Raw genomic sequence first — 21,960 nt, forward strand, 5'->3', positions numbered from 1 at the left:
GGCAGCAGTGTCCTAGAAAGGCCCATAGCCCCAGTCTCTGCCCTCTCGGGCACAAGGACGGGTTTTCTGTGGGGCTGTGTGGGCACAGCAGTGCTCGCCGGCTGCTCACCCCCCCAGCTCCTGGGCAGGAGGAAGGGGAAGGGGGGGATGGACTGGCACCCTGTGGTGTGCCTCCCACAGCCACAGCCCTGGGGAGGTGCCCATGGGGTGTTTCCAGGGGAGAGGGACAAAGCCAGGACACGGCGATGGTTGCACGAGCCCGGCACGGCCAGGCACAAGGACAGGGCACAGCAGTGTCACCAGCCCCCCAGCAGGGCTGGGCTGAGGAACAGAGAGGGGGGACAGCACAGGGAGGGGGGAATTGGCACGGGGTCAGCACAGAGCCTTGGCAGGACACCCGGAGGAGGCCGGCAGTGACAAACAGCCTGCTGCACATTCCAGGCTGTGGAGGTGGGTGTCAGCACCCCTGAAATGGAATCCTGGAAGGACCTCAAGGGTCTGACAATTCCCTGCTACCCACCACCAGCCCAAAGGTGGCTGAAAGCCTGGGAAGATCCCCATCCCTGTCCCCTTGGGGAGGAACAAGGGTGCAGAGCAGCCACACTGTGACCCAGACATCACCTGCTTGGCACATGGCCCCCACGTAAGGCTGGCAGGCAAAGGCAGAGCCCAGATCCTGCTCAGTCTGGGGACACCCCTGCTCCGTGGCAGGTCCCATTTGGGCACAGCCCCTGTGCCACTCACCACAGGCTCCTCCAGCCGTGTATGGCAGGGACAGAGCCGTGTTTGCTCACTTATCTCCCCGACAGGCACAGTCTGAGCACGGGCTGGCACGGCTCAGCAGGAGCTGGGAGGTGCCATGGTGGAGCACGCACCCGTCGTAGGTGAGTGCACTGGCTGTGCCCATTCCCTCCTTGTGTCACTGCTGGGCCCCAAGGGGACATGCTCAGACAGGCACTGAACTCAGCTGGACACGGCTGTGGTACAAACACAGGCTGTATTTTCAGTCCATGCTGGGGGATCCCAGCCTGTTTGTCCTGGGTGCAGGTGGCACAGTCCACAGCACAGCCCTGCTCTGCCTGCAGAGCCTCTCTGCTCCCCAGCCCCCAGGCAGGGATGTAGCTCAGCGCAGGAAGGGCTCCCATCCATCCATCCATCCATCCATCCATCCATCCATCCATCCATCCATCCACCCACCCACCCATCCATCCACCCATCCATCCCCCCTGGCTGTGGCAGTGAGGTGTCACTGGTGCCGCGGTGCAGGCAATGCCCAGCTCCAGGGTGGCCTCCCTCGCTGCCTCCCCCGCCCCGGGCTCACGGGCAGGGCCGGGTGTCCCGGGCACCAGGGTCACAGGCCTGCTTCCAGCCGTGGGCAGAGCCAGAGCTGGGCTCCTCTCCCCACGCACGCTCAGCCTGAGGGCACCAAAGCCAGCGCTATTTGTCGAGGATGAGGAAGAGCATCACCATCAGGACGATGGGGAGAAAGATGAGGAGCAGGCTGAGCGTCTCTGCCGCCAGCAGCAGCGCCAGCAGCAGGAGGTAGCAGCAGCGGCAGCGCCGCTCCAGCCGGGCCAGGGCGCGGATCAGGCAGGGCGGGTACCGCACGCAGGGCAGGCACCCGAACATGCGGCTGGTGTGGAAGCGCACCTGGAAGCGATGCTCGAGGGCGCCCGCCAGGCCCGGGCGCCGAGGCGGCAGCGCAGGGGGCCGGGAGGCGGCCAGGCCGCCGGGGGAGCCGGGCTGGGCGTGCAGCAGGAGCAGCTCCTCCTGCAGCTTGCAGATCTCCCACTCCAGCATGGGCGTCTTCTGGCGGCAGATGGGGCAGCGCACGCGGCCGAGCTCGGCGCCGCTGGCCGTGGCCATGATGGCCCGCAGGCAGGCGCGGCACAGCCCGTGGCTGCAGTTCAGCACGGCCGCCTTGTGCCGCTGCTCGTCGTAGGGCTCCGTGCAGATGGGGCACTCGTCCTCGCTGCCCGCCAGCACGGGGCACGGCCCCGCCGCCGCGCCGCCGCTGCGCGCCCCCTCTGCCTCGCCCAGGAGGCTCGGGATGGAGCCCGAGACACCTCCGGGGCTTTCCCCGCGGGGCAGGCCGGCGGCGGGACCGTGCTGCCCCGCGGGCAGGGAGGCACCGCGGGCAGGCGGCTCCTCGTGCCCGGGCAGGAGCGGCTCCTTGGCATCCTCCGTCGGTGGCAGCTCCCAGCGTGTCCAGGCAGCAGCAGACGCCTCTCCACAGCGTCGGGACGGCTCCCCGGGGTCTCCCGACCCCACGGTCCCCACGGGCTCGCTCTCGTCCCGCTGCCTGGCACAGCCTTCCCCACCGGCTGCCTGCAGCGGCGGCGGGCCAGGCTCTGCCTCCTCGCCCGCCACCGGCTCCATCAGGGTGGCCAGAGCAGCCACCCCGCCCGCCGGGCTCCCTCGGGGCTGGGTGCGGGACGTGGGTGCCGCTCCAGGGCAGGAGACTCGTTCAGCACGGCTGCCCGAAGGGTTTGAAGGCAGCAGTTTCCTTACAGACTCCCAACATCCCTCCGGGGCGCTTTGGGGCGCCCTCCCGGACCGGTGGGTCAGTAGCCTCCAACGCCGCGTGCAGCCCCATCACCCTCACCGAGGCCACCCCAAGAGGGGCAGCACCGCCAGCATCCAACAGCCTTTTCCTCCTCCTCCTCCTCTTCCTCCTCCCCAGCACCAACGCAGTACTGACCCGCCACAGTCCAGAGGAGAGGGCACCGAGCAGGGCGCTGCCAGAAGGGTGCAGGCGTGGGGGGCACCCGCGCAGGCAGCTGCCTCCTGCCGTGGGCCAGGCAGGATGGGGCCGAGCCTGGCTGTAACCAGTCTGGTTTGTCAGCTTCTGGAAGCTGCTCAAATGCAGGGAGCCCGGGGCAGGCAGCCATGCCTGCACCAATCAGCTCCCGCTGGAGCTGGGGAGGAGCTGGGGCCAGGCCGCCTCTTCTCCTTGCCCAGCACCAGCAGAGTCGCTTCTGTGGCCAGGGCTGCCCACACCACTGTCCCTGCAGCACGGCAGCATGGCCCTGTGCTGCACCAGTGCAGCCTCCCAGCATGGCCCTGTGCTGCACCAGCGCAGCCTCCCAGCACGGCCCTGTGCTGCACCAGTGCAGCCTCCCAGCATGGCCCTGTGCTCCACCAGCGCAGCCTCCCAGCATGGCCCTGTGCTGCACCAGTGCAGTGCCCCAGCTCAGACCCCAGTACAGCCCTCTGCACTATCCTGGGACAGCCCCCAGCACAGACCCTGCACTATCCTGGGACAGCCCCCAGAACAGACCCTGTGCTGCCCCAGTCCAACTCCCTGTCCCCCACACTGGTGCCTGTGCAGGGCCACCTCTCCTTGTTATGTCCCACAAGGAGCTTGCAGGCCCTGGAAGTTTCCTTCCAGGTTTCCCACCAGGACAGTGCCCAGATGAGGGGATGGTGGCACCAGGGTGATGACTGCCACGCAGCAGCTCTGCACTGGCCCCACTGTCCCTGGCACATGGGGACACAGCCCAGCTAGGGTCTGCAAGTGCAAGAACTGCTCAGAGCAAAGCAGTGGGGTGGGGAGCCCCCAGATCACCCTGTTCCCCTGCACTGCAGTGCCACAGCACGAGCAATGCCCCAGGCACTCCTCATCCCTGCAAGACCCCACGAGTCAACCATGGGAGGGTGGCTGGGTCACAGGCATGGCATGGCACTGCTGTCCCTTCCTGTCCCAGCCTGCTTCCAGGGAATGTCCCTGCTGATTCATGCCCTGGGTCCTAATTGCTATTTACACAGTGGCACCCAGTTCCCTGAACTGGGGGAGGAAGATGGTGGCACTGGTCCCACTGGGGCACAGGCAGGGCCAGGAGGGTGCCCAGCCTTGAGGCTGCAGGGAAAGGGCTGGAAGCAGCTCCCAGGATAGGGTGGAGGAGAGATGCAGCTGAGCAGGCACTCGGAGAAGGGGATAGCTCAGCAGGAATTTGGAGCTCAGGCCTCAGCAGTCTCAGGATGACAAACCAGCAGCAGAGAGAGGCATTGAAGCTTCCTCCCTACTGGCCTTGGTCACAAGAAGCAGGGGGAACAGGTCTGTCCAGGCAGCCTCCTCATGCAGCAAGCACTGCTGAGTAATGCCAGGGTGGAGAGATCCCATGCAATACTTCCCTTCCTCTGGCCCTGCCACAAACAGTGGTCACTGCCACTGCCACGGCTCCAGCAATGGCCTTGGGTGTCACCCACCCCACACAGAGACCCCCAGGGCTGGGGCATGCGGGGCAGATCAGTTCCACACCAAAGCCAACCAGCAGAACCCCCAAGAGACCTCTGGCCCCTGCTCTGGTGGGGTGTGGACACAAGGAGCCAAACCCCCCAGGAGATGGGGTCCCTCCACTGCCATGGCCCTGCTGCTGTCAGGGAGGGGCTGGTTGGGTAAGTCCACACCTATCCTGGCTGGGGTAATCCCAGCCCAAGAAAGATGCCAGAGGCAGATCCCTTTGCTGGCTCATTTATTCAGGCAGTCTGTGAGGAGGGGGAGGCAGGGAGGTAGGCTCATGACCAGGTTTCAGACTGGAAGCGCCGGGACCGTTCCAGGGCTGTTAAATGCTCCTCTGCTTCCGAGGGGGACAGGCCACCCTCCAGCTGCAACACTGACTGCAAGGCCTCGGCCACTGCTGCTGGCATCTGCTTGGCATTCCTGGGGAGACAGCAGGACACAATGGAGGGCGAGCAGGAGCACAGAGAGGGGGGCAGAGCAGCAGCCCCAGTGCTCTGGGATCAGGAACCAGCAGCCCCTGTGGCCGAGCCCACCACGGGGCAGTGGGAACCTGCCTCATCCTGCCAAAGGCTGCCTGGCACAGGGTAAATGACAGGCTGGAGAGGCAGCTCCTACCACTCCCTCGAGAGAAGGGCCGTTATCCACAGAGCTCCTCGGCACAGGCGTGTGCAGGCAAAAACACGGCCACGGGCCCCAGAGCCCAGGGATGGAGCATCACAGGTCAGGAGCCCAAACACCAGCCCCACACAGCTGCATTTACCAGCATCCTCATTAGAGAGACACAGGCAACATGCACAGGTTGGAATTTATCTGCAGGAGGGCAGGAAACTGTCCTTTCATCTCTGGAATCACTCAATGTCAAACATGTCTGATCCTCAGCTGGGCAGAAGCAGCTGCTCGTTACGTGCTGCTGCCTGCTCTCAAGAAATCCAGAATGATTGGTTTGATAGTGACATTTGGAACCAATGCCAGTTCACGCATCAAAATCAGAGAAATACTGGAGCAAACATTGAGCCCCTGTGTAGAAAATACCCAAAGAGAACTCAGCACTTTCAAACACAATTATTTCTTATGGGAAATCAGAAATTCTGACTTTTTTTCCTGGAGAGAATTTCATTTGATGAACTGCCTGTGCGACAAAAAAAAAAATCTAATAAAAATTTTCCCAGCCTGCTCCACTTGGCACAAGCATCTGGCAACGTCCTTGCTGTTTCCCAAGAACAAGGCAGAATTCTGACTTGCGTTTGAAGCTGATTAGCATCCCAAAATACCCAGAAAGGAGGTCTTCTTTTTTTGGATGAGTTGCATTGTTTCTGAGTCAGGCACTGATATGCAAGTACAAGATAATGGAGCTGGGCTTTCTGATGGAAAACATGTCAAATAGCTATTTTTTTCCCAGAAAAGACATTTTCAATCTTTTTGCCCCCGAGTGAGACAAGGTAGGAACAATCCTAGAGCAGATGCAGGCCTGGCTTCCCAGAGCCCACCTGGCCTGAGAAGGGAAGGCAGGGCAGACACAAGTGTCCCATGGCCCAGGGCTGCTGCTCAGGGTCACACAGATCAGGACTCACTTCCCCCAGCTTTCTCCCAGTCTGGCTGAGACTGAATTTGGGGGGAAAACAGGATCACCCACCTGCACTTTCCTGCCTGGCACCCCACTGACAGCTCCATCTGTGGGCCAGGGGGGACATGGTGATCCTGGAAGCCTTTCTACAGGGTTTGGGCCATTGAGGAAAGGAGGAACAGTGTCCTCTTCAATCAGCACAGTGTCACTTGTACAGGGATCCCAAGGCTCTGGGATCCCACCTGCCTGATGGGGGCTCAAGGACACCCCACTCCAGGGACAAAGCCCCCACAAGAGGAGTCTCAGGGCAACCCTGATGCCCAAAATACATCCTCATGGCCACACAAAATTTGCCATGGGGACAGCTGTGCAGGCCCTGCTCTTTCCAGGAAACTGATCCTTTTTGGGGATCTCCATCAGCACCAAAAAGTAGGAAAGAGAATGGAATGAGAAAATAAAGCCATGACCCCATAGCTCAACAGTCTCAGCATTTGGGCACAACCCCAAGTCTCAAGTGCTCCAAACCCCAGACCTGGGGGCAGGGATGCCCAGTTTGGGGTAAGGCTCCAGGAAGCCCCGTGCTGCAGCAGTGAAGGATGGAGTGGGGTGGCCTGGCCTCCACTGCCCAGGAAGTAAACAACAATCTCCTTCTCCCAGGAATGCAGCGAGGCCAGTCCTGCCCTGCAAGGCACCAGGGCAGTTCCTGCCCTCCTGGAGGTCAGGCAGGAAAGAACCTCCTGCAATTGCTGCTCCTGTTGACAGACAGGCCCAGGCCCAGGTCACAGGGGGCACAACCAACGCCACGGGCAGGCTCTGCCCGGCTCCAGGAGCCCAGAGCATTTCCCAGGCCTCGTCCTGGGCACGGGGAGCAGCCTCTCCCTGCAGTGCAGGACACAGAGCTGCCGACGCTCTGACCCCAAAGGCCAGACCCCCCTTCTGGCCAGCAGCTCCAGATGTGCAACCAGCCCTAGACAAGCACCTGGAGAGGGACTGTGCTGTCCAAGGCCAGTGGCTGTGGTGCAGCAGGGCTCATCCCTGCCCCGGGAGGCAGCTTTGGGTGCAAAGAGCCAGAGAATGTGCCAAGGCTCCCAAAGCTGCTCCTGAGCCCCAGCACTGCTGGGGGTCCTGCCCACACAAGTGGCCACAGGTGCCACACAAGCCTTTTCTCCAGTTTCACCAAGCACTGCTGGAGGAGAGGGCGGTGCAGGGGCCAGGCCTCTCCTCTGTGTGGATGTGCTGTGAGTCAGAGGCTGGCAAGGGGGAGGGCTGGGCAGGTGCCATTGGCTGGAGAAGCTTTACCAGTTCCAGCTGGGCCCCTCCTAATGGGAGCATGGGGTAGGTGAGAAATGTCTGTCTCAGCCCAGGGCTCTTGGAGCAGGACATACAGAGAGGAGGAATGAGCTGCCCCTCTGCAACAGGGGGTTGAGCCAAGGAAATGCCTCCAGGTGGGTGAAGAAGCAGAAATGTGCAGCCCTGCTGCCCCAAGCCCTCCACAGAGACCTCTCACTCACCCAGCCAGGTAGACATGAGCATTCTCACTGCTCAGCAGCTCCCACACCAGCTTCCTGTTCTCCCGGATGCGGTGCTGGACATAAACCTTCTCCTCCTGCAGGGAAACAAGGCACTGAGCCCACCAGCTCTGGAGCAGCCCCAGCTCCTCCTCTCAGGACTGTTCTCAGGGGCTGTTTGCAGGAGCTCAAGGCAGCACAGCCCCTTGGAACTGGAGGCACTGGGAGAAGCAGCTGGATTGATGACTTCCCCATGACCAATGTGGAGAAGAACTCCACACCTGATATCTGCACTGGGATGAGCTGCTGGGAATTTGGTGCAGCAGCAGGAGCTTCAGTGGGGAACACTGGGCCCCAAGCAGCCCTCCAAATCTTTTGGGTGTCCACTGCTCAGAGCCATGACCTTGAGAGGCCCTGTGAGGGTTTCCTTCTGCCCTCTTCTCTCTTCTCCCAGCCTGGGCAGAAGAGGCTCTGTGGCCCCTCTGTGCCAAGTCTGCTACAGGACAGAGACCCTTCCCTGCACCCCTGACTGCTGGAGACCTGAAACAGCTTGGAAGGGCAGAAAGCCTGGAGGGACAGCCTCAGTCCCAGTCCTGGCCCCTCCACTGTGCTTAGGGACTGGATGAAGACTGGCTCTGGGCACAGTACAGCCCAGTCAAGCAGAGTTCCCGAAGGGTTAATCCACAAGACTTCAAGAATCCAAGCAACTGCCTACAGCCCTGGCTCCTACCCAAGAGAACACCATTGCCAACGTGCCTGAACTCACTGCTGGCCTAGAGGGCTCCCGTGACAAAGGTGACACTGTGATGAAGGCCAGGCCCTGTGCTGGGTGTCCCCCCACGCCCAATTCTGCTCAGTGGTGAGCTGAGCATGGGCACAGCCTCCTCCCCACACCCCCCTCTCCAAAGGCAGGACAGCTCTCGCTGTGCTCAGGTCCTGCAGGCTGGAGATGTGTGTGGGAACAGCCCTAAGCAGCTCCAGCCTGGGCTGTCCCAGGAGCTGGTCACTGTGGGTCCCACAGGTCCACTGGCTAATGGCCCTGGAGTGCCAGCTTGGCCTGGGCACAGCTCTGACCGGGCAGTGCCCTCACCAGCAGCCTCAGCTTCATCAACAGGAACGAGCTCAGTGCTGCCAGAGGCCCTGCCAGCCAGGCTGGGCTCTGAGGACATCACCTAAGGACCTTGAAACCAGTGACACACTGGAGTCACAATGTCTCAGGGCATCCACGTTCGCCTGGAACCAGTCTGCACTGTGGATGCTGGGACAGGGGTAACTGCAAAAGGGACTTTAGAGAGGAGAGTAAAACTTTGCTCAGCTGTGGAGCATCCCAGCCCTCACCAGAGTCCTTGACAACAAACTTTTTGATGAGCTAAAGGCTGTGGTATCTCCTGAACCCAAAGGCACAATGAGCCCAATGTGGCTCATCTCACCTGGCTGTGCTCCCACTCTGCCTTGGAGACAGAGGACTGGTGACAAGCTGCTTTAGCCTGTGGAGCAGGAGAGAGGGGACACTCCAATGGAAGTCTCGTCCCTCAACAGTCAGCAAGAGCAGAAGATGGCTCTGGCTGCTCTCCAGATTCAGAGCACAGTAGATGCCCCTTCACTGGTCATTCAACACCTCTCTGCAGTGCTGCTCCTGCTCATCACAGACTTGAAAAGCCTTCACAGAAGCACCCAGCTCCTGCCTCACAAGTGAGTGGATAAAAGACACTGAATTCATATCAACACATGCACACAGGCAGGAGAAAGGGCTGGAGCTGGTGCAGCTGAGCTACTGAGAGATTGCCATTCCCTTTTTATCACATCTCTGTTCCAAAGCCAGGCTGAGCTTTCAGTGCCATCAAGGGACAGAGGAAGGCAGTGAAACGGATCCCCAACTCAGGGAGCCTCTCTGGCAGCACTGCAGGCCCAAGGCAGGATGAGGGCTGCCCAGCAGAGACACTGCCTGGGAATGCAGGGAGCAAAGTGAGGGGCTGAGTTGTAGGTGTGCTCATACCCATGGGGAGTTTCTCTCCATATATCTGGCACTCAGAGAGAGCTGGCACAGAGGCCAAGCTCCTCAGCTTCAGCCAGGGCTCAGAGGGAGACTGTGAGGAGAGGTACTACGTCTTAACCAAGAAGCCTGGTAACCCTCTGGGAGGCTTGGGAGCCTTTTATCACTCACGTGGTCCAGCCAAACAAAGCTGGTTAATGCCTTATCTGCTCTGCCGCTCTCCAGCTTTGTCCCAGCAACCTTTCCAGCTCAACTTAGCCAGACACGTCCCTGCAGAGCAGGAGGGGATCTCAGCCAGCACTGAGGTGTGTGGGGAAGTGAGGTGCTCACTGTGCCACCTCACCAGATCCCTCGCCACTCATGCCAACAGGTACAGGGGACAGACACACTGGCAGTGTCCCATCAGTGCTGCCTGAGATGCTTTTGTACTCACCCTCCTCTTCTGGGCACTAACCTGGTCCCTGGAGAAGGCGGTGAAGAGTGTCAGGAAGCCCTTTGTCACCAGCTCTTCCCACTCCGTCTGGCAGTAGAAGTCCTTGGACTGGTGTCGGCAGCCGAAGAACAGACAGTTCCCTGTGGGAGCAGAGCACCAGGGCTGTGCTGGGAGCACCCAGTGCTGGGCACTGCTGGTGCTGCCTGCCTGACAGCCCTGGCCTGCAGAGCCATGAGACTGAAGGGAGCAGGAAAACAACTGACCTGTGGCAACCAGAGGCCCCTGTCTGCTGAAAAAGGAGGGCAGACAATGTCCCCCAGGGCTGCCTGTTCCCTGAGCCAAGGGAATGAGGATGGGACAAGCTGCAGAAGCAGCTGAGCTCACTAACACGTGTTCACTCTCAGAGAGCCAAGAAAGAGCCTCTAAAGAGCCTGACCCAACCCAAGGAGCTGCCCTGCAGCACAGCCTGTGAATAACCACAAGGCAAGGCTCTGGGCCTCACCTGCCCCAGAGCTCAGCCTGCTTCTGCACAACACAGCAAAGCCTGACCTGGTGGAACCCTCATGAGCCCCCAGTCCATCCTTCTGTCTGCTGACACAGACCTGTCTGTGCAAGGGGCATCCTGAGTGCCTCCCAGGACCACCCCTCACCTCTACATCCCAGTGCCACCCGCTCCTGTATCGCTGCTCGGAAAGGTGCCACCCCTGTGCCAGGGCCAATCATGATCACAGGGGTGGCAGGGTCAGCTGGGAACTTCATTCCTCCAGTCTTCACCCAAAGAGGCACCCGGACATCACCTGTGAAACAGAGAGACTGACAAGCATTGCTCTACCACCTGTGCCCTGTGCCTGCCTGTGGAGGGTGAGTGAGCACCCAGCTCTTCCAGGGTGCTCCAAAGACAGACAGAGCTAGCTCATCACCCCCTGGCACTGAGGGCACACTGGGTGTGTGAAAAGCACTTCAGCTGTCTCAGCACTGCCTCTGCAAGAAGCTGAGTGAAGAACAGAGCAAGGCAAGAGCCCCCCAGCACACAGGCTGCAGGACAGCCCTCTCCTCACACAGCCTCTGCCAGGGAAGACAGTGATAGAGGCAAGCAGAGATCCCAACCTGGCTGGATGTAAGGGAGGCCCCAAGGCTGCCAGAGCTCCAGGAGCACTTGGACAAGGCTCTCAGGGATGTACAGGGTGGGATTGTTGGGGTGTCTCTGCAGGGCCAAGGGCTTCACTGGATGATCTTTATGGGTCCCTTCCAACTCAGCTTTTTCTGTGATTCTGTGAAAGAAGGGACCAGCCTTCCCAGAGCTGTGGCTATGGGACTGGAGGTGCCCAGCAGTCAGAATGCTACCAGTTCCAGGACACCAGGAGCAGCCCACAGTGGATAGCAAGGTCAAGTAGCTAGGAAACCCAGGAGGTCAGGGTAAGCTGGAGAGGCACAGCGTGCTCTGATGAGGATGGAGCAATGAGGAAGGACAGCAGGACCATCCTGCCAAGCCAGTGTGTTCCCCATGGAGCTGGTGCTCCAGCCAGGCAGCTTCTGCACATGGTCAGCACCCACACAGCTTGACTGCAAGCCCAAGGGACGAGCACTGGGTGCTGTGGGAAGCACTCAGGATTGTCACAGAGTCCAAGCACTTACCCTGCTCTGGGTTGAGAGAGGCCAGCCAGGTGGAGCAGAGCCCACGGCGGGGTTTGCTGAGCCGTGTCTTGTACCGCACCACGGCCACGAGGATCTGCATCCGCTCGGGATGGGCCTGTGTCACACAGAGCCATGAGCACAGCTCCTCACAGACAGGACACCTCCCCTCCCTCAGGGACACAGCCTGTGCCCAGCTCCCACCAGACTGCCTGCAACACGCATCCTAGTCTGGCACGGCCACTTACAATGAAGCATACCCTTGTTCAAAACCTTTCCAGTGGGGAAGGGGGTTTTCCTGGGAACCACTGCTACAGGAACGCTGTGCACAGCTGCCAACAGTGATGGTGACTGTACAACCCAAGAGGCTCCCGTGGAGGACAAATCCAGCTGTGCAAGGGCTGAGTCCGCAGGCAGCCGGGCCGGTCCCGCTGCCACCTCCTGGCAGGACAGGGAGCAGCATTCCCCCCCGCCCAGCTCCCAGGATATTCCACATCCCACTGCTCCCAGGGACAGCAACACCAGACCTATGAGGTATGTGGGGACAGTCCTGGAACTTGCAGACACTGTGTGCAGGAGAGCAAGTCTCCTAATCTGAAGGCTGGCCCAGACCTCAAGTTTGCATCCAGCACATCAGGCTGCTGCAGGCTCAGCACAGAGCAGGGATTCGGGTGGGCTGTGGAGGCTCCAGGGGACATCTGCACCCAGTCCGTGCAGGCCCTGCCAGACCATCTGTTCAGACTCTGAAATGAGGCCAGAAGGGCTGAGCTCTTACCAGCATGGAGGAGGCAATGGAGAAGGCACGGGGTCTGATGCGAGGGATGAGGTCGAGCAGGTAATCAGCTGGGATGGAACACGTGGCGTGAGGGAAATCCCACAAGACCTGCAAAGGCAAGAGGGTGAGGCCTGGTGACCCCAGAAGGCAGCCTGCCTGCCCTCAGGGTGCCAGAGGCTGTCCCATACAGCTGTGCCATGCTGCCCTCGGCCACGGGCACCACGCAGGGCACCTCTCAGCACCAACCACCCCGGCCCATTGCCCTGTGCCCCCCAGAGCAGCACAGAGCCCACCCGAGAGCCCAAGAGGATCTAGAGCTAGTCTTAACCATGCTGGAAATCCATGGAGTCTTCAGAAAGTGGGTGAAGTAGATTAAACTCCTCAGCCAAGAAATGATGGCTGATCATGTCCTGGGTGCCTCCAGCCCCAGCCCAGCCCTCCCGGGGCAGCTCTGCCCTGCTGCAGCCCCACCTCCAGCGTGGTCCTGCGGGGCCGGTTGCAGTAGCTGTACAGCTCCTCCTGGCCCTGTGCCGAGCTGAACTCCTGCAGCTTCTCCCGCTCCAGCTCATTTGTGGAGAAGTAGGCCAGGAGCTCGAAGAAGGAGCGCCGTGGCACACAGGAGATGTCCAGGTAGTGTGTCACCAGGTACTGGATGCTGCAGGGCTGTGGCAGGAGGGGAGGGAGGGACGTGCCTGCAAGGCAAGGCAGCGGGGACAGCTCAGGGCCAACACCTGCCCACCTGCTGTCCCCAGAGCAGGGCAGCCCTGCTGCCTGCAGCACCACACGTGCTACTGGAGCCAACTCCACCCTTCCCTGCTCCCACTGTGGGCCTCTGGTCCCTGCTCTCCCCAGTTTGCTTTTCAAGCCCACAAGTTTGCAACAGAGGAAGTCTGCAGTGTTCAACCGTCCCTCACTTTTGGCAGGTGCTTTGGGATAATGCCTTATCCACATGACTCCCACGCTGCATGCACACAATGCAGAGGAAATGACCAGCAGTGTCATGTGGCAGGCCTATCCGTGTCTCCCACGTCTCTCCCAGTGGTGTGAGGAACAGCCTGAATTTCTCCTGGGTTTGTCTGCCGGGCAGAAATTACACCATGGACAGACACAGGGAAGTTAAGAGGAAGAATGGGCGCTCAGGAGCCAGGAGAAAAACGCTCCCTGTTCCATGCAGGCACCAAGAGCTCTGGGGGGCCTCCAAGGAGTTTATCTGGTTGCTTGTGCTGGTTTATGGCTGCAGGAGCCCCTCAGAAAGTCCCTGGGGCACTGGCAGAGTGGGGAGACCTGCATATCTCATGCAAGGAAGCACAAGATTCCCAGTTTGGGCTTGGGGCTGAGGAGGCTGCAGGATCCTCCCCACTCTGTGCTGGGGCTGCCAAGGCACAAGGCTCAGGTGGAGTCTGGCACTGCTGGATTCCTCCAGTCACACAGGCCCTGCACAGGATCCACACACACAGCACTGGAGGGAAGGACAGGCAGATGTCCTGTATCCATCCAACATTCCCAACCAGGTCTACAGCAAAGGAAGAGCAGAGCTCCAGGCTGGGCCAGAGCTCGGGGGATGCCCTGTCTCACAGGAAGGGGAAGGAGCAGCAGGCAGGACCTACCAGGCTCCGTGGGCTCCAGCACAAAGCGTCTGTGTGGCTCCAAGCGCAGCAGCTGGCAGAACTGCTGCACATCTTCAGGGCAGTTCTGGGGCTGGATCATCGCCACATCCCCTGCCCTGAACCTGGGGATGCAGAGAGTGCTGCCAAGCACAGCCACGGGGCAGAGCCACAGGCACAGCACGGCCACCCCGACCAGCACCCACACCAGGGGGGCAAATTCCCAGCGCCACCAACTGCTCCAACAGGCAAAGGGAGCTGGCCCATGGGCAGGACCCCCACGCCATGGATGGGGGCTTGCAGCAGGGACCATGACCACAAGACTGCAGCCTCAGACATCAATGAGGAAGGGCAGCAGAAAAGGAGGGCAGGCTCCAGGACACCTGGTCCCAACAGAGCTTGGAGGAGTCAGGAAAATGCTCACGTGATCCCTGAGCCCGCGATGTCAAACTCAATGAGCCGGACATCCTGGAAATGGGACTGTGCTGTGACCCTCTGGTTGGACACCACGCGGGCAGCGAAGGGATGCAGCTCGCAGGGAGCAGCCTGGGGAGCCGCCGGCTGGAGCAGGTCACTCTCGGGGTGTGGGGAGTCCTCAGGCAGGTAGTGCAGGGTGTATTTGGGGGGCAGGCTGTGGGGATGAGAGCAATGCAATGCAATGCAATGCAGCAGGGTTACCGCCATGCCACAGCTCCTCTGCTGCCACAAGACGAGAGGCAGGGAGAGGCCTAGAGTGTCCCACTGCATCCACCAGCCATTGCCCCTGTCCCCTGGAGCTGGCCTGTGTAAGGGAATGCAATGGAGACTGCCAGAAGGAGATCCCAAAGGCTTCAGAGCATGTAGGGGGAGCTGGCTGGGCACACACACTCTGCCAGGACCAGAGGCACATCAGGACAGTAAGATGGGCAGAACCTGTCTGGGGCAGCTGTCACACCCCCCAGGGGAAAAGGAGACACCCATCCAGAGAGAGATGGGCCACCTGTGGCCAAAGCACAAGGGACACTAGGGACACCAGTGGGAAGTGCTCCTGCTCCAAGCAGAGCACATCTCTACTCTGGAGAACAGCTGAGGAAGCAGAGCCAGCCCCAGCAGTCCCTGCCCACCCTCTGCACTCACCGCACGTCGGGACTGATGATCTCAAGGCCAGGAGGGAGAGGATACAAGGCAAGGATCTTGTCCCACAAGGCCACGAGCCAGGGATCAACCACTGCATCTGGCCTGCAAGTGGGAAATTCGGGCTGCAGCAATATCATCTCTTCAGGATCAAGCCCTGCTACCCCTGCACATGCCCAACAATAATTCCCACAGTCACCCCAGGCCATTCCCTTCCAACTTCAGGTCTGGGAAGAAACATATCTCGGCCACTCTACACACTCATCTGCTCTCCAGGACCCAACCACTAACACCTGAACAGGATCTCCAGTCCTGAGCAGCACTGAGTCACTGGGGTCACTGTCCCTGAACCATCCACAGCCTTTGCCCCGTGCTAGGTGAGCACAGCTGAGGATGCTGCAATGCCCACAGGTACAGGGCTGTGTGACACAGCCATGCCCTGCTCTGAACAGGTCTGGGACTGAGCCAGGGGTCATGGCCACATTCTGGGGGCCATGGGACACCCTGGAGAAGCAGGTAGCCCAGGTCCTGGCACAGGAGGATTATGAGCAGAGATCAGCACATTCCTAGAGAGCTGGAGCAGCCCCAAGGTGGGAGCAGCACACAGCCCTGCCATCAGCCCCAGGACAGAGCTGCAGGGCATCCCAGGGCCCCCCTGCCAACCCTCCTCTGGGCTCTTACCCCAGGTCATGCTGGTCATCTCCCAAGGCCACTGGCAGCAGCGGGCTGCCCCCGAGCTGAAGCAGCCGTTTGTGCAGCTTCTTTGCGATGAAATTAAACCTGAGCAGAGAATAACACAGGGCAGGGCTGCTGCAGCAGTGCAGCAGGCACTGCCACAGCACCAGCACATGCTGCTAGGGCCACCAGAGCAGCACACAGGCAGAGCCAGCACTGTGACCTGGCCCATGCCCTGCCCGGTCTATGCCAGTTCACAGACCCAGCTAAGTGCCAATTGCTGGCCCTCACAGGCTCTGCCCATCCCCAAGATGGGACAAGGGGAGGTCCAGCTTCTTTTCAGGGCAGCTTGTGCCCTAGGCCATAGAACATTTCCTTCCCTCCAGCCCCCCACTGCCCCACAGAGCCCAGGCACACCCATCCTCCCCACTAGAACTCTTTGAGGCACACAGAACAACCTTCTGGGAGAGACCTGGGACCAACGTGGCTGGCTGCCACCTCTGTTTGATGTCCCCTGTTGCCTTGGCCCATAGCTGTGATAAAAGACTGACACATTATGTCTGACCCTTTGCAGCAAAGAATCCTTGGTGAGGTTGGGAGGAAAGAAAAGGGCAGATGCCTAATTCCTGGGGGTGAGGAGGGACACAGTAGGGCAAGGATTTTTAAGGCTGGTGGGAGTTACATTTTGTCTGGGCTGCTGCTCCAGAATCAGACTCTGTCTCCCCTTACCCCCTTGGCTCTCCAGCCACTCTGCTCTCTAGTGCAGTCAGAGCTGTGAGGAGCAGCTGCCCAGGGGCTGCAGAGCTGCTTACTTGGGGTAGGAGGAGTCCCCGAGGCCCAGCACAGCGTAGTCCAGCTGGCACAGGGAGCTGGCAGGGAGGTTCTTCCGGAACAGGAACCGCCAGAACATCTAGGACAGACACAGCTGGCCAGTCCTGCTGCTGTCAGGCACCCTCCTGCCTGCCTGGCCCTGCATCCCTGCTCACCCACCCACCCGCTGGGGCCTCCTGCATCCTAGCAGAGTGGGGAGCATGGCTTTCAGCAGAAGTGCCCCTGCTCCTGCTCCCTGGGATGTGAGTGATGCTGCTGCAAAGCTGCCCCAGCAAGAACAACCCCTGCTCGAGCTGCTTCAGGAGAGACAGCTCTGCAGCAGGAACATAAAAGCAACAGGACAGAAGCACATCTTACCTTCATGTTGTCAGGTGGGTCTCCCTGGCCGGTGGTTGCACACACAAACACCACCAAGGGCTCGTGGATGAGGTTGGCCTGTGGGTACAAACATGGCACAGTCAGGTCAGCAGCCTCCAAAGTGCTCTGGAGCCAGGCTGGGACAGCTCGGGGTGTTCAGCCTGGGGAAAAGAAGGCTCCAGGGAGAGCTCAGAGCCCTTCCAGGGCCTGAAGGGGCTCCAGGAGAGCTGGAGAGGGACTGGGGACAAGGGGGAATGTCCATAAACTGAAGGGGGTCAGGTTTAAGTCAGAAATTCTTCCCAGTGAGAGTGACCAGGTTCTGGCACAGGTTGCCCAGAGAAACTGTGGGTGCCCCTGGATGCCTGGAAGTGTCCAAGCCCAGGCAGGGGAAGGCTTGGAGCAACCAGCACCAAGCCTATCTGAGTTCAACAGTGTTTGGACAACACTCTCAGGGACAGGGTGGGATTGTTGGGGTGTCCTGGGCAGGCCAGGAGCTGACTCAATGATCCTGATGGGTTCCTTCCAACTCAGCTTGTTCCACGATTCCGTAGTGCTGTGGGAGGTGTTGGTGCCCATGGGGCTGGAGCAGGGCAGTGCCCGGAGCAGTGAGTGTCCCACTCACCACGTCACAGCTGTCCAGGGCCTGCACCCGGCAGCGCAGGTGCCGGCGCTGGGCTTCTCTCCCAACCCTCTCGGCCGTGTCCTGAGCTGTCCCAGTCTGGCTGCCAAAAAGCACCAGGAGTCCCCGTTCTGCCATCTGCAGGAGACAAGAGCAGGAGGTCAGCAGAGGGTGTCAGAATCTGAGGTATTGATGATTCTGAGATTGTAGAAAGTCTCTGTCTGTCAGCCCCACTGCCAAAGCAGAAGCCATAATTGGTCTGTGCTGGTTTCCAGGTTGTTTATTCTGTTTATCTCTCACATGTTCTGCTGCCCTGCCCAGCTCTGTCCTGCAGGGCAGCGTGTGGGGCTCTGCCCTCAGTGGGATGTGACAAACATTCAATACCAGAAACTCCCTGGGCTGGATTTACAATAACGTGCCAATATCTGTCACCTACATTGGACAGTGTGTCCCCAGCCTGAACCAACAGAAAAATGCCAACACCACAGTGAAACATGGAGGGCATGAAGAAGGAGAAAAAGGACAAGACACACCCAATTTCCTCCGTCTTGCCTCCTTTGGACCCCTAATCTAGAATCCTAAAATTTTACTTTTGCACCCGTGCCACACTTAATTATTGCTTATATCAAACACTCAGGGGTTATAATTCATCCTGTAAGATTGAAAACTCTTTTCCATGGACAGAGATCACAGACAGTGTCTCTGGGGGCTGTGTCCAGGGGGTTCCTGACCCCTGCCAGGGTCCCAGGCCTGCCAGGACAGCCAGAGGGAAGCTCTGGATTCCTACAGAGGGCAGGAGAGGAAGGGAGTCAGGGCTGCAGCTGCCCGGGCCCAGCAGCACTGATCCCGGGGCTGACACAGCATGCAGCCAGCACAGGGGTGGCCAAGAGTGGGCCACAGGGGTGGCATTCAGCTGTGGGGCCAAGGCTCCCAGGCTCTCTTCCCACCCCTGTGCAGCACTGAGGGTGTGATCCCATGTCCCAGCCCATACAATAAGCAGGGACGCTACTGTGCTCCTCGTCCCCACTGCCAGGCCAGGGAGGGACTAAAATCCACATCCCGCCCCGCTGAACTGCCCTCGCCAGCACAGGCTGAGCACAGCTCTGGGACTGCCTGTTCCCCAGTCCTGGTGTAACCTTCCCGTGTGCCCTGGGAATCCTCCCTCCCCTGAGGGGGCTGGGGCAGAGCCTGGAGGCTCAGCACAGACAAAGAGAGCACACGGAGCTCTCGGCCAGACTGACAGAGCAAGGGCCCAGCCCGGAGGGAATGCAGCTCTGTCTGAGCTGCAAACGGCTGCCACCACCATGTGCCCACAGAATAGTATTAAATTAAATCTTAATAATAAAAAATAAAATCGCAGAATCACTGACTGGTTTGGGTTAGAAAGGACCTCGAAGCCCAGCTCATTCCACCCCTGCCATGGCAGGGACACCTCCCACTGTCCCAGGCTGCTCCCAGCCCTGTCCAGCCTGGCCTTGGGCACTGCCAGGGATCCAGGGGCAGCCACAGCTGCTCTGGGCACCTGTGCCAGGGCCTCACACCCTCCCAGGGAACAATTCCCAATTCCCAATCTCCCATCCATCCCTGCCCTCTGGCAGTGGGAGCCATTCCCTGTGTCCTGTCCCTCCATCCCCTGTCCCCAGTCCCTCTCCAGCTCTCCTGGAGCCCCCTCAGGCTCCCGGGAACCCTCCCCTGCCGGAGAGCAGCCCCGGCCCGGCCCGGCCCGGCCGCGCTGCGGGACTCACCGCGGACCGGCTCCATGCCGCCTCTGACGTCACCGCCGCGCGACAGCTCCCGCTGACGTCATCGGCGAGGCTGAGGCGCTGGGAGCCCCCGCTCACTGTGTCCCCGCCTGATGACATCATCCGTCCGTCGCCTCTCACCGTGACGCCATCGCCCCGCGCCGGCGGGCCGGGCCGGGCCTGGTGCCGGTGCCGGGCCGGGCCGGGCCGGGCCGGGCCGGGCTGGGTCAGGTCAGTGACTTGTGCCGGTGCCTGTGCCGGTGTGGGGCTGGTGCCGGGCTGGGGACTTGTGCCCGTGCCGCTGTCGGTGCCGGTGTGGGGCCGGTGCCCGACTAGGGACTTGTGCCGGTGCCGGTGCCGTGCCCGTGCCGGTGCCCGTGCCGCTGCCGTGCCTGTCCCCGTGCCGGTGCCGGTGCCGGGCCGGTGCCGTAGCCCCGGACGATGCTGTTCTCCCTGCGCGAGCTCGTGCAGTGGCTCGGTTTCGCCACGTTCGAGCTGTTCCTGCACGGGCTGGCCCTGCTCGCCTTCTCCGTGCTGCTCGTGCTCAAGGTGGACGGCGCGGCCGCCGCGCTCTCCTGGTGGATCGTGTTCGTGCCCTTCTTCGCCGCCGACGGGCTCAGCACCTACTTCACCACCATCGTGTCCGTGCGGCTGTTCCAGGACGGCGAGAAGCGCCTGGCGGTGCTGCGGCTCTTCTGGATCCTCACCATCCTCAGCCTCAAGTTCGTGTTCGAGATGCTGCTGTGCCAGAAGCTGGTGGAGCACACGCGGGAGCTGTGGTACGGGCTCATCATGTCGCCCGTCTTCATCCTGCTCCAGCTGCTCATGATCCGGGCCTGCCGCGTGAACTGAGCCCCGGCCCGGGGGCCGGGCCCGGGGCCGCTGCGGTCGCTGTCGCCGTGCGGAGGGGCAGGTGACGGGCGGGGACAGGGGCAGTGCCCCAGCTCGCCGCTGTGGTGCAGAGCATCACGTTTCTCCAAAAGCTGCACATCCCTGTTTGTGCCCCCTCAGCTCCTTGTCCTGTCCTGCGAGAGCGGCTGGGCATGACAGTTATTTTATTTTAGAATAAAAATGCATTGAAGGATTAGGTTTATTTCTGAGATTCTTTTTGCCTATAAAACAGTTGTACCTCAGACTGCTGCCTGGAGGGCGGGTGGTTGCTGTAGATCCCCTGGTACAGCCCAGACCCCTGCCCTGCCCTGCAGCTGGCTCATGGATTTCCATCTGTCCCCTCACTTCCCCGAGCACTTCATACCTTCAGTGCTCTGCTGGGGGTTTGTGAGGTCAGGTTGAGATCACTGATTTGTGTATTTTTGAACAGGAATATGATTTTTCTTTGTGTTTCACTCCATTTCCTACATTCAGAAATGGGGGTGTGGGGAGGCAGGAGCGTGCAGGGGTCTGGGCTGTACCAGGGGATCTACAGTAACCAGCCCCCAGCCCCCCCAGAGAACAGGAGGAATTCAGTATTCCCTGTGGAAGTGCAGACCAGTGTGTGAAGTGCCAGTGTCACCGGGATGCCAGGGTGGGGTTGTCTCTGCAGGGCCAGGAGCTGCACTGATGATCCCTCTGGGTCCCTCCAGCTCAGGAGGTTCTGTGATTCTTGCACAGCCTGAGGTGGCACCGACCTGCCTCTTCAGCTCCTGTTTCCCATTAGGATGCAATCTCCCAGGGCGTGCTGTCACTTGCTCCAGGTGCTCCCCTTGGGGCCTCTCAGTGGCTCCCCTGAGCCAAGGACACGTCACCTGGGAGGTGGCAGCCACCTGCTCACACCCCCAGTGTGAGCTCATCCCCCTCTTGCCTGGTTGTGCCACCTGCCCCCGGTGACCCCGAGCGCACAGCCAGGGCTGTTCTGTCACAGGAGGGGTGCCAGCAGCAGCCACGGGGTCACTGCTGTGGGGCTGGGGGGGCGTGGGGTGGCAGCTGTGTGGGGTCGGGGTGTGCTGCAGCGCTGGGGAGCTGGAGCCCAGCAGGTGAGGACAGGAGAGGAGCAGGACAGGCAGCAAAGCCTCTGAGTCAGGAGGGAACACGCACCGAGTGGCCTTGGGGACCCACGGTGCCTTTGGCCACTCCCACAGCCCCCAGGCACCAGCTAATTAATAAACTCAGGAAGGGGCTCATCAGCCCCAAAGAAGATCAAACAGATGACCACATCCCTCAGCCTTGCTGCATGGCACACAGCCTGCTGGGGCTGCCTGCACCGTGAGTCCCAAACCAGCTCCAGCCCTGACACCGGGGTGGTGTCAGAGACAGGGGGACATCTCCCCGTGTGCCACGTCGCTGTGCCACCCGCCTCACCTGCCGGTGCCTTTGCCAGTGCTTTGCTGCTGCCTCGGGGACAAACCAGTGGTCAGCGTGTCCCAGCTCTGCTCCTCCGAGGTAAGGCGGCTTCCCTGGGGTGTGTGGGGACACAGGGGTGACACAACACAGAACAGCAGCTCTGGCTGTGCTGCCCTGGTGGGGGTGCTGGGGTGGGGGCATGGTCTCGCAGCCAGGACCACCCTGTGTCCCTTCTCAGGACTCATGCTTGGTGCAGAGGAGTCACCTGCTGTGCCCAGGGCCACCAGGTCCTGGAGCAAACCCTGCTGGGGCATTAGTGCTGGCACACCAGCCTGTGGACACACAGAATTCTTTCTGGGAGCATCCCCCATGGAGAAATCCTGCTGGAGCCTCCCCACTCTGACACAGCTTGGGGGACCCTGACCCCATTCCCTGCCCAGTGTGAGCATCCAGGTGCCTGGCCTGGGCTGGTGACTGCTCAAGCTCCAGCCAGCACTCTCCCCGCCTGCAGAGCGCCCTGGCAAAGGTGAAAATGTCACCTCTGGGTTTATTCTCGTTGCTGTGGCCGGTGGGGTGGGTGCTGCTGCCAGC

The 21,960-nt window shown here is 60.7% G+C and overlaps 2 protein-coding genes across 3 annotated transcripts; one reads left to right on the plus strand and one right to left on the minus strand.

Annotated features, from left to right (window-relative positions):
- Nucleotides 1-4,458: 4,458 nt before the first annotated feature.
- Nucleotides 4,459-19,150, minus strand: NDOR1 (NADPH dependent diflavin oxidoreductase 1). 2 transcript variants are annotated; one of them, XM_021533683.3, is made up of 15 exons: nt 19,093-19,150; nt 17,351-17,485; nt 16,729-16,806; nt 16,353-16,450; nt 15,547-15,645; nt 14,869-14,970; nt 14,177-14,383; nt 13,756-13,877; nt 12,620-12,840; nt 12,149-12,256; nt 11,377-11,491; nt 10,392-10,538; nt 9,763-9,881; nt 7,319-7,413; nt 4,459-4,663 (listed from the first exon to the last, which is right to left on the minus strand). In XM_021533683.3, the coding sequence occupies exons 2-15, from the start codon at nt 17,483-17,485 to the stop codon at nt 4,519-4,521; spliced, it is 1,791 nt and encodes a 596-aa protein (XP_021389358.3). In that variant the 5' UTR covers nt 19,093-19,150; the 3' UTR covers nt 4,459-4,518. The 2 variants fall into 2 exon arrangements, with proteins under 2 accessions (XP_021389358.3, XP_021389359.2); XM_021533684.2 differs by lacking the exon at nt 17,351-17,485.
- A 146-nt stretch (nt 19,151-19,296) lies between these two features.
- On the plus strand, nt 19,297-20,173 carry TMEM203 (transmembrane protein 203). Its single transcript, XM_021533731.3, has one exon. It carries the CDS (start codon nt 19,531-19,533, stop codon nt 19,939-19,941), a length of 411 nt encoding a protein of 136 aa, XP_021389406.1. The 5' UTR covers nt 19,297-19,530; the 3' UTR covers nt 19,942-20,173.
- Nucleotides 20,174-21,960: the final 1,787 nt, after the last annotated feature.

The sequence above is a fragment of the Lonchura striata genome, chromosome 22 (genome assembly GCF_046129695.1).
Source record: "Lonchura striata isolate bLonStr1 chromosome 22, bLonStr1.mat, whole genome shotgun sequence".
Taxonomy (NCBI): domain Eukaryota; kingdom Metazoa; phylum Chordata; class Aves; order Passeriformes; family Estrildidae; genus Lonchura; species Lonchura striata.